Raw genomic sequence first — 12,674 nt, 5'->3', positions numbered from 1 at the left:
TGTGATTTAGGACCTGTTATTATTTATCCCTAACTGAACCCTGATCAAGACGTGTTCCAAGGAACATCCCCTAAATATTCAACAGAAGCACTTGTAGCTCAGGTGATGTGCAAATTGTGCCATAATTAAATCAAGGATGAAAGAGTTTAGAAAAAAACGTTTAGCACCTGATGAACAAAAGATGGAGCAAACTTAAGAATGTTCCAACAGAGTGGTTCAGTATTATTTTCTTAAGTTTCAATTCCTGTGTAGAGTTGTAGTGCTACAATAAATAGTAACCTGATGGCTGCAGAATGCAAGTCACAACTGGACTTCCTTCCTTACCACAAATTCAGCTACATGAGAACAAACCAATAATGAATAATTGTCAGTGAATATATGATCTCCCCTTTTCCAATCAGAATTTCTATTCTTCAGTCACACACAAGAGTTAATTTTCCATCATTTTAAGTGTCATTTTTTTTTAGAATATTCTTCTAAATGGGTTAATAAGGAGATACTGCTTGAGAGACCTATCCAGTGCAGTAGAACAAACAGCAATTCCTTCTATGTTCTAGACATTTGTAATGCTATGCGGAGAGGATTCACTCATTCCATGTCATTCTTCAGAGGCCCCAAGACATCCACTCACTCTCTGCTGCTTTCTCTTACAACTGTTTTTCCGTTGCAGGCGAAGTAGTATCTTTGAGGTGTGGTAGAGGCCTTTTCAGTAGTGAAGAATTTTCACAGACAAAAAGAACATTTTTAAAAGCCCCCTAAAATTGTAAAACCAGAGTTCTGGTTTCCTGGTTCAATGTGTTTGGATCCAATATGCAATACAGCCTTTCCCTTGTTTGTCAGAGGCTGGTGGAGGAGACAGACAATGTGGGGGACGAGGGTGGGGGGAAGTTAAGGAGTTCTAGCACCGCAACACCTACACTACTTCTCCTAGTGAACATGCAGGATGCTGCCACCCATTTATTAGTGCGTGGGTTGTATTTCTCAATGGAGTTTAGGCTAGAGCTTCCATCATTGCCTCCCACTGCATAAAGCCATCCATCCATGGCTACAAGGTCATGAGTGCTCCTAAAAAAAGACAATGAACAAAATAGGTGAGAATGTCCAAATCATTAAATAATATGTAATTTGGTATGCTACCCATTTTTACTATATTTTTATATGTAAATATTTAAACCATTCAGTGGCAACATTATAAACCAAAATCATCTACAGTATGTAGTTTTAAAAAGTAATACATCTGGATTTTTTTCTTAGAACATATTTTTTACATTCCAAAAGCAATCAGCTATAGTCAGAAGCTATGACACAATTTTATCTGAAATTAAGCATCCTGACAGCAATGTCATTTGTCAGTTAATTAATTCCTTACTTTTACATTTTATTCAGGCTTCTCTGTGCCGTATAATTTTAGGGTGCTGAAACTGATATTATAGAATTAATCTGGATATAAAAGATGAAGCACACAGTATTATTTTTCCATATCATTTTGTGTAAATCTAAATCAAAACATTTTATGTACCAAAAAACATTTTTTTTAATTTTTTTTTTGTGTTTGTTGGAGTCTACAAATCATCACATGTGGGATTATACTTCCTGTTCACAGGGAGGAGGGAAAACACCCATAAACTGAAGACCATTACCCCACCCATTCTTACAGCATTCCCCAGTTATACATATGGCCAAGCAGAGGAAGAAAGCTAGAAAAACAGGAAAGGGCAGGGCAAATAAAGTACAGAAACAGGACGAGTCACCAACTGAAGGACAACTTGTATGGGGTTGAGGACTCTCACTATCATGAAAGGATTACATTTATCAGGTAAACATAAAATAATTTTTTACTGCAAATGATAGTGAAAGTCCACAAATCCTAACATTTGCAATCTAATACCCAAGCAGTGAAATCCACAAGGCCTATAGTTTGCATGACTTTACTGCTAAAACTTTCTCAAAACAATCATAAATGTCTAAATGTTTACATTTAGAAAATGTATGCAAATAAGACAAGGTAGCTGCTTTACAAATCTTGCCAAGGTAAGAATCTTTAATAGTTAAGTGGGCAGTAATCAGCTCAAGAGGGGACCCACCACTAGATAGGCATTTCTAATGAAAGTCTTAAGCCAAGCTGGTAAAGTAGTAGCTGTAGCTTTGTGACCCTTGTGGGGTACCACAAAGTAAAAACACATAAGACATTCTAACAAGCTTAAAAGCTTTCACATAGAACTTCAGAGCCTGAACCACATCCAGGTTGTGCGGGAGATGTTTCTTAGTATTCCCAGGAACTGGAAACAAGGAAGGAACAGCAATTTCCTGATTGATGGTATCTGTAGAAATCCCCTTATGAAAGAAGGAATAGTTGGTTCTGAGACTAGCTTTATCCTACTGAAAAATCAATAGAGAGGACTTACAAGACAGAGCTGAAAGCTCAGACATGTTGTGAGCCGATGAAATGGCTAGCAGAAAGAGAACCTTCTAGGTCACGAGATCAGGTTAAGAGTGCAAGGAAGATTTGTAGATCTAATAACAGATTTGATATGGATTTGAGCCTGGACAACAAAAAATACATCTACATGTGGAACAGCACAGACAAGATAGTGAGAAGGACCCAGGCGCCTATCCTTAAGGAGGCTAAGGTATGGCTTGGCCTCACAGAACTTGTCATGCAGACCTAGTTCAGATGTCTTCTTGTCCACCATGGCATTTGCCTTTTAGGAGTCCTTTCTTTCATCAAGATTTTTTACCTTGGGTTTGACAGCCTGGTGGTTGAATTTATGATTCTTTCTAATACAGGCCAGCTCACTAAGAGGTCAGATTTCTGCCTCGTCTGTGCTGTTCGGGATAGAGAAGGGTTGGCCTAAGCGCCAGATAGTGAGACCTAATTGCCCGGGAGTGGGTGACTCCTAGCTGTCACCCAAGTAATGTATGAGATAGTGAGAAGGACCCAGGCGCCTATCCTTAAGGAGGCTAAGGTAAGGGCGATTACAAGTGATACTTGTGATACTAATTGGTTAAAACTGCCAAAACAATTTAATCAGACACACATAATAATAAATACAATAAAAACTACTTCATGGATCCATGGAAAAATATATAAAGTTAATAATGAATTATAAAAACAGTGGTAGCAGTCAATTAAAAACAACTGGTTTAACAGTGAAAAAATGAATACACAATAATAAATATATATAAAGATGTCCAATATTCCAATGTGAGGGGAAAAATCCTAAAGGTGAGGGATAATCCAAATAAATCGTCAATGTGGTGATGTCCAAAGTTAGTGGATAAAAAGTGAGTGTCCAATCGGACCTTAAAAATCTGAAAAATCCAAAAAACTTCAAACCAAAATGTGTCAGTGGTGGCGTAGAAAAATAATGAAAAATAATACTGAAAATAAAAAAAATATAAAAGTATAAAAATAAAAATAACGTTCAAAATCAATAAATCGCCGGTGGTGGTAACATATTAACAACAATCCAAAAACAGTGTTTCCATACTTCTTCCGGTAGTGTAAACAATAGTGAAAAAGTTCAAGATATAAAAAATACCAGTGCAATGATCCTCCTGTGGAAAAATAAAACAAATATAGTGTAGAATGTTCTAAAATTCAAGACAATAATAAAATAAGGCTTACCAGTGCAGGTCTACGCGTTTCAGCCCGTGCTAGGTGTCTTGATAAAGGGCACATATTTTTTATTTTTTATTTTCAGTATTATTTTTCATTATTTTTCTACGCCATCACTGACACATTTTGGTTTGAAGTTTTTTGGATTTTTCTGATTTTTAAGGTCCGATTGGACACTCACTTTTTATCAACTAACTTTGGACATCACCACATTGACGTTTTATTTGGATTATCCCTCACCTTTAGGATTTTTCCCCTCACATTGGAATATTGGACATCTTTATATATATTTATTATTGTGTATTCATTTTTTCACTGTTAAACCAGTTGTTTTTAATTGATTGCTACCACTGTTTTTATAATTTATTATTAACTTTATATATTTTTCCATGGATCCATGAAGTAGTTTTTATTGTATTTATTATTATGTGTGTCTGATTAAATTGTTTTGGCAGTTTTAACCAATTAGTATCACAAGTATTACTTGTAATCGCCCTTACCTTAGCCTCTTTAAGGATAGGCGCCTGGGTCCTTCTCACTATCTCATACATTACTTGGGTGACAGCTAGGAGTCACCCACTCCCGGGCAATAAGGGCTCACTATCTGGCACTTAGGCCAAACCTTCTCTATCCCAAACAGCACAGACGAGGCAGAAATCTGACCCCTTAGTGCAGTGATTTTCAACCTTTTTTTGCCGTGGCACACTTTTTTACATTAAAAAATCCTGCGGCACACCACCATCCCAAAATTTTACAAAATCACACATTGTAGCCTAATACAGCATATATATATATATATATATATATATATATATATATATATATATATATATATATATATATATATATAGATACACACACACACACTGTACTGTGCTGTCATGCCATGCCTCCTACAAATGATACATGACATATTGACATTCATTCACAAACAATCATAATGATTGTCTGTGAATGAATGCCAATATGTCATGGCTGTAAATGATGCCTGATGAGCCTGTCACATACCTCCCAATATTTCAAAATTTGAAAGAGGGACACTGGGAAAAGTCCCCCCCCCCCCCCCCGCGCACTGGGAAAAGTGTTATCTGTGGAGCACAAGATTATATGTGGAGCACTGTGTGTGTATATATATATATATATATATATATATATATATATATATACACTGTATATATATATATAAATATACACACACAAATATATACACAAGCATACATACATACATACACACATGCATGCATACACAGTCATCATCAAAATAAAAAAACGGCCCAGAATAAAAAAACAAGCAAAATTTAAAAAATATGTCACACTGCTGTCAGTTTGCCACGGCACACCTGAGGATCTCTCACGGCACACTAGTGTGCCGCGGCACACTGGTTGAAAAACACTGCCTTAGTGAGCTGGCCTGTATTAGAAAGAATCATAAATTCAACCACCAGGCTGTCAAACTCAAGGTAAAAAATCTTGATGAAAGAAAGGACTCCTAAAAGGCAAATGCCATGGTGGACAAGAAGACATCTGAACTAGGTCTGCATGACAAGTTCTGTGAGGCCAAGCCAGAGCAATATGTATCACTGACGTCCTCTCCAGCTTTATTTTGCCTATTACTTTGGCAATTGGCACAAAAGGATTAAAGATGTATATCAGCTTGAAGGACTAAAGTATCCACCAGAACCAGCTGCAGGTACCAGGACTTGCCTTTACCAATACCTCAAAATCTGGTTGAATACCACCTGAATCAAGGAAGTTTAGGCACCGGAGACTTAAAAGTCTGCTTCCCAGGTGTAGACCTCAAAAATATGAATTGCTAAGATCATGCTCTGATGGGACACTGCGCACTTGGTGATGCAAGATGCCTCCCGCTTCACAGAGGAACTACATTTTCATCCCTGATCACTGACGTAACCTCTTTTGTGAGAATGTAAGACTAGAACCAAATGAAGAATTCATGTCTAACTGGGCCAATTTTGAAGAGTATTGAAGACCATTCTGAGTTCCAGAATACGGATGGGTAACCTCACCTCCAAACTCCTTGCACCCTCAGAGACCCCAGACAGCACCCAAGCATAGAAGGCTGTAATTTGTTGAGATCACTATCCAATTTTGGCCTGAACTATGAAGGGGTAATACAGAGAAATCTTCGTAGTCAAGTCCTGATGCTCCTCAACCATCAATCTTACAACCTCCATAGACTGAGCCACAGTTGGAGAGTGTGATGCAACATGGCATAAGATGCCTGAAGTTTCTATCTGCACTCTTCTCTCACTTGAGTGGTTGGAACTTGAGAGCTCTTTGGTACATTTATGCACCAACCATGCTTGTGAAGCACAACTATCAAGGCTTCTGTGTGCTCCACCACCTTGAAAGGAGGGAACCTGGACCTGAATATCCCCTAATAAAGAGGCACTGAAATTCCCTGAGTCTAAGCAACTATGTGCAAGGCCACCAACACATCTGGGGCTGTTATGACGTTAAAGGGCATAGCCACAAACTGGTAGTTCCTTCTAAAAAAAACAAAAGAGAAACAGGGGCACCACATAGCATAATCCAGTCTAGATAAGAAACGTTGTGCCCACAAGATAGAAAGATACTCATGAAGGGAAATTATCTCAATCTAGACTGGAGTATGTTATATGGCATTACTGGTTCTTTTGGGTTTTGATAATTACTTTCATTTTATGCTCTATCTATAGCCTAATGTAGTGGCCATAGTTAAAACTTAACATTTATTCAAAATATTAAAATGGCATCAACATGAATGCCCAGTTAAAATCACTTTAAAATTCAAACAAACGGCACTGCTGGAGTATCTGGAGATAGATACACTAACACCTGTATCTATATTTGTATCACAATTAAGCAACAAATTGTGGTTCCAGAATGAATGCAGTCCAGAGTAATAATGGATTCAGAGGACAATTGTAAAGCACCCAGTGAGTAAAAAAGTTTCCTAACAATCTACAGACTATGGTTACATGAGCCTCACAAATGTGAGATATAAGTGGGCTTATCAGACTGTCACTAGGTGGCTTTTCACAATTATTGTAAAAAAAGTCCAGGCTTAATCCTACTCAACTGGATTCCTTGGTTTACTACAATAATTTAATCAGCACACATATTACACAGTCATTTTGTTATAAATATTTAAGAGTACTCACTGACAGGTAAACGCCTGACGCGTGTTTCACCTGACATTTCTTTTCAAATGGCTTGAGCGGCCCCATTTATTAGGCTATTTATGGTATATTCATCAAATCACTGATCAGTAGAATCAACACACCCCTATTCTGGGTGTTTCTTATTGACATCACTATACGTGCGGTAACGTGACACGCCCGCACTATTGTCACAGGAGGCATTATATGTCAGTGGTGTATTGTCTTTATTGAGTGGATACTTAGCACACAGCTTAGGTAGCATCCCAGATTACTATTGACAGGTCAAACAGAGTTAACAGGGAGAGATCAATGCTATTATATTGACAAGCCCCATACTGAGGTATGATCCATTGATGAATATACAATAAATAGCCTTTGAAAATGCTCAGACGAAACACGCGTCAGGTGTTCGCCTGTCTGTGAGTACTCTGGAATATTTATAACAAAATTAATGTGTAATATGTGTGCTGATTAAATTATTGTGGTTAACTAAGAGATCCAGTTGAGTAGGATTAAGTCACCAAGTGAGAGATAGTCTGATAAGCCCACTTATATCTCACATTTGTGGGGCTCATGTGACCATAGTCTGTAGATTGTTAGGAAACTTTTTTACTCACTGGGTGCTTTACAATGAGCCTATGAATCCATTATTACTCTTGGACTGCATTAATTATTAAATCATCATTGTTGCTTGATTGTGATACAAATATAGATACAGGTGTTAGTGTATCTATCCCCAAATACTCCAGCAGTGCTGTTTGTTTGAATTTTTAAGTGATTTTAACTGGGCATTCTTGTTGATGCCGTTTTAATATTTTGAATAAATGTTAAGTTTTAACTATGGCCACTACATTAGGCTATAGATATCAATCCGTTAGTGTGTGCTAATACACTGGTATCTTTTCTTGCTGTAATTTATGTTAATCTTAATGACCACTATGGCACCCCCCCCGCACTTTAAGTATGGGCGTTAAGTGTATGGGAATCGATTTTGTTTGTTTAAATTAATAGAATTGGTTCCACACCTGTGTTAATAATATATAATAATATATATAATAGCATCTAGGCCAGGCCAAAAGATTATTTTATCTTTAAAGGACAAAGGAAGAAGTCTGCTTGAAAAGACAGTGTCTACAGATTAAGACCATGTGTTTCCAAAACAGACATAGCAGCACTTTTCAGTTTTATAGGAACCACTTCCACTGCTGCATTACAAATAAAGCTGTTGGCAACCTTAATCAGCTTCACTCAATCCTGGATCTATTTTAAGGATCCTATACCTGATACAATCTCAGAGAGGTTATTGCATCAAACAGAAATAGCTATTGTCATGCCGGACATGCTGACGATAGGGCAAAATAGATAACTCAAAGCAGAAAGGAACACCTATAATGGCTTTCAAGTTGCTGGACCATTGGGTCTATGAAGAAGGTACTATCCTCTAAGGCAAGGTTCGAGAAACCCAGGCCCTGGCACCCTGGATTAAACTCCCCATAACACCCAAGGCTGTGTCCCTAACATCTGGACGTAAACATTTAGCTTTGTGCAGCTGGATCGGGGATCTAGGTCTTGCAACTGTGAAAAACAAATCAAACTCATAAATATGACCTAAAATTATCGTCTGGCTTCTGGATTGTGACAAATTTGTCGAGCACAACTCTAAGAGAATAGTGGTCTGAGAGAACAAAAGGTACAATTGGCTTGTTACACTCCTTAGACACCAGTTCAGACACTGATTCAGGTATAGGTAAGGTAGTGTACTGTTCAGGGGCAGACTTTTAGAATCTATCACGCATCTTAGTGTTAGCTTTAGGAGGGCTGCAGGATTCTTCCACCTCCAAGGTGCTTAAGAATTCCCTAAAAGACACATCCTCACCCACTTTTTTCAGGAGGAAGTCCTGAGACTCAGAAAATCTTCCCTTCTTATGTTTAGGGACACTAGACAAGTCACTGTACATAGAAGGAAAATCAGGATTTGAGAAGCACACACAAATTTGCAGACTAGGAAATAATAGCAAAGCTTTAAAAAGATGTGGATCCTTACACTAATTTTAAGAATGTGACTAAATTAAAATTTTTACAATGTAATTATAATTTGTAAACAACTAGTGGAAAGTGATTTTTTTAAATTTATGACTGGGAAAGGTGTTTTTCCTTCTTTCTCAACCATGGAATTAGATAATATCACTATGATCAGAATATGAGTGTATTTATATGAAATTCACAAAAAACTAAACAGTGCTTTTTCATTCTCAGGCATGGAGTTAGAGAATATCGACAACTAAAAAATAACTTACTCAAAAGAGAGATAAGATATTTGCAACCTCTGGCGCTGCAAAACAATTTTTGCTGCTAAAATTGATATGTAGAGAATTGTGATATAACCTATTTTATACAAGAAAAACTCATAGGAATTCCCAAAAATACTTTGGTCTCAATAATAAACGTGTATTAAATTGTAAACACTGTGAGAATCCCCGAGTGAAGTGGTCATCTGATACCGGCCTCTATATCAAAGGAATACCCGGTTCCACTGTTATCTACAAAGGGGTTTATCGCTGCTGCAGAGACCAAAATACCCGGTGTAAGTAAAATTGAGCACCTTAATTTTGGTTCTCTGCTGTTCTTTTGATTTGGATTCATTTTCATTTCAGCTCTTCTCTCGCTACAATTTGGCGCTTACCATCTCAGCTGTTGAAGGAGATTCTGATTTCTCCAACATTGGTGTGTCCGGTCCACGGCGTCATCCATTACTTGTCGGAAAAATTCTCCCCCACAGGGAAAGGCAAGGAGAGCACACAGCAAGAGCTGTCCATATAGCTCCCCCTCTGGCTCCGCCCCCCCCAGTCATTCTCCTTGCCGCTCTGAACAACTAGCATCTCCACGGGGATGGTGAGGAGTTTGTGGTGTTAGTTGTAGTTTTTTATTCTTCTATCAAGAGTTTGTTATTTTAAAATAGTGCTGGCTTGTACTATTTACTCTACAACAGAAAAGTGATGAAGATTTCTGTTTAAGAGGGCTATGATTTTAGCACAAGTAACTAAAATCCATTTCTGTTACCACGCAGGACTGTTGAAACCAGAGAACTTCAGTTGGGGGTAACAGTTTGCAGACTCATCTGCTTCAGGTATGACTAGTCTCCTTCTAACAACACAGGCTAATGCTAGATGACAGTCATTTTTCCCCTCAGGGAAAACAGTAAGCCATTTTTCTTTCACCTCAGCAAAAAAGATAACAGGCTTCCCCTTTTTGATTTTTATGCTGGTAGACACTGTCAGGGGCCAAATCGATTGTTTTTTATTACAATATGATGGCAATTGAAATGTTTTATAAGCTCATATACACTTGGGGATGTTTTTTATTGAACTGGCTTGCTTTAGACACCTAAATCTAGTAAGGAAGGCCCCTTCACTCTAGTGTACTGAGGGAGGAGGCCTCATTTTGGCACTTCAGTTAATTTCAAGGCAGTGCATGCAGTTCCATGTGAGAGGGTCCTGTGGCTCAGAAAGTGACTCCAGAAGGCTTATTTCTGTGGATGATTGACCCCTAAGAAAGGTAAAAGCTGCAGCAATGCTGTAAGCAGGGATTGTGGTGTATAAAAACGGTTAAATCCAACAATTAGCTCCGGTTTGCTTGATTTAAGAGTTAATTTCAAGGCAGTGCATGCAGTTCCATGTGAGAGGGTCCTGTGGCTCAGAAAGTGACTCCAGAAGGCTTATTTCTGTGGATGATTGACCCCTAAGAAAGGTAAAAGCTGCAGCAATGCTGTAAGCAGGGATTGTGGTGTATAAAAACGGTTAAATCCAACAATTAGCTCCGGTTTGCTTGTTTTAAGAGCTAGAGTCTCCATATTTGCTGTGCAATACTTTCTAAGCATTATTGACACTGGGGTCCAAATTTCAGAAAAATCGGATATTGCCTTCATAGTTTTTTGAACATACAGAAATAAAGTGTGTCATTTTATTATTTAAAGAGACAGTAACGTTTTTGTTTAAAATCGTTTTTATTGCATTGTTTGCCTGCCTAAATCTGTTTAACATGTCTGTGCCATCAGATAACCTATGTTCTGTGTGTGTAGAGACAAATGTGGTTCCCCCTTCGAGTGTTTGTGATAATTGTGCCATAGCGTCCAAACAAAATGAGGACAGCTCTGTTACATTTCATAATGTTGCCCAAGATGATTATCTAATGAAGATAGTGGGGATAGTTCTACATCCTCTCCTTCTGTGTCTACACCAGCTTTGCCCGCGCAGGCGACACCTAGCGCGCCAGTGCTTATTTCTATGCAACAATTAACAGCAGTAGTGGATAATTCTATAGCAAATCTTTTATCCAAACTGCCAGCATTTCAGAGAAAGCGTGATTGTTCAGCTTTAAATACAGATAAAAGGGATGAACAATCAGACGCTGACGATGCTTTATCTATTTTACCCTCACATCAATCGGAATTGGCTGTGAGGGAAGGGCTGTCTGAGGGTGAAATTTCAGACTCAGGAAAAATTTCTCAACAGGCAGAACCTGATATAGTAGCATTTAAGTTTAAGCTAGAACATCTCCGCGCTTTGCTAAAGGAGGTATTAGCTACTCTGGATGACTGTGATTCTATGGTAGTACCAGAGAAGTTGTGCAAATTGGACAAATTTTTAGAGGTCCCAGTGCACGACAACGCTTTTCCAATACCAAAAGGGTAGCGAACATAGTGGAAAAGGAGTGGGAGAAGCCAGGTGTACCCTTTGCCCCACCTCCTATATTTAAGAAAATGTTTCCCATAGTAGACCCTAGAAGGGACGCATGGCAGACGGTCCCGAAGGTTGAGGGAGCTGTTTCAACACTAGCGAAGCGCACCACTATTCCTATAGAGGACAGCTGCGCTTTCAAAGATCCTATGGATAAAAAATTGGAAGGATTGCTTAAAAAGATTTTTGTTCAGCAAGGGTTCATCCTTCAACCAGCTACGTGTGTTATTACTGTCACTTCAGCGGCGTCCTTTTGGTTCGAAGAACTAGAAAGGTCGCTCCAGAAAGAGACTTCCTATGAAGAAGTCATGGACAGAATTCACGCATTAAAATTAGCTAATTCCTTTATATTGGATGCCGCCTTTCAAATAACGAAATTGGCGGCGAAAAACTCAGGTTTTGCTATAGTAGCGCGGAGGGCGCTTTGGCTAAAATCCTGGTCGGCAGATGTGTCGTCCAAGACTAAGTTACTTAATATTCCTTTCAAGGGTAAGACCCTTTTTGGGCCGGAATTGAAGGAAATTATTTCAGACATCACTGGGGGTAAGGGCCAAGTCTAATTTTCGTTCCTTTCGCAATTTCAGGAACGGAGCGGCTAATAACTCCACTGCCGCTAGACAAGAAGGTAACGCGGCCCAGCCCAAACCCGCTTGGAAGCCCATGCAAGGCTGGAACAAGGGTAAACAGACCAAGAAACCTGCTGCTGCTACCAAGACAGCATGAAGGGGTAGCCCCCGATCCGGGACCGGATCTGGTAGGGGGCAGACTATCTCTCTTCGCTCAGGCTTGGGCAAGAGATGTTCCGGATCCCTGGGCACTAGAGATAGTCTCCAAGGGATACCTGCTAGAGTTCAAGGGACTTCCTCCAAGGGGAAGGTTCCACCTGTCTCGCTTATCTTCAGACCAGATAAAGAAACAGGCATTCTTACATTGTGTAAGAGACCTATCAAGATGGGAGTGATAAACCCAGTCCCCTCCGGGGAACAAGGTCTAGGTTTTTTCTCAAACCTGTTTGTGGTTCCCAAAAAAGAGGGAACTTTCAGGCCAATTCTGGATTTAAAGATATTAAACAAGTTCCTCAGAGTTCCATCCTTCAAAATGGAAACCATTCGGACAATCTTGCCAACAATCCAGCAGGGTCAAAATTTGACTACC

General features: G+C 38.9%; 1 protein-coding gene across 1 annotated transcript in view; it reads right to left on the bottom strand.

The window, feature by feature from the left end:
• Positions 1–330: 330 nt before the first annotated feature.
• The window catches only part of KLHL17 (kelch like family member 17), a 607,468-nt gene continuing 595,124 nt past the window's right edge, over positions 331–12,674 (bottom strand). Inside the window, exon 11 of the mRNA XM_053690457.1 lies at positions 331–1,065. Within this exon, the coding sequence (XP_053546432.1) occupies positions 837–1,065 (229 nt within the window). The 3' untranslated portion in view covers positions 331–836. The remainder of the gene's footprint in view (positions 1,066–12,674) is intronic.

The sequence above is a fragment of the Bombina bombina genome, chromosome 8 (genome assembly GCF_027579735.1).
Source record: "Bombina bombina isolate aBomBom1 chromosome 8, aBomBom1.pri, whole genome shotgun sequence".
Taxonomy (NCBI): domain Eukaryota; kingdom Metazoa; phylum Chordata; class Amphibia; order Anura; family Bombinatoridae; genus Bombina; species Bombina bombina.
Note: the sequence above shows the minus strand (reverse complement) of the source record. Positions and strands in the feature narration are given on the sequence as shown.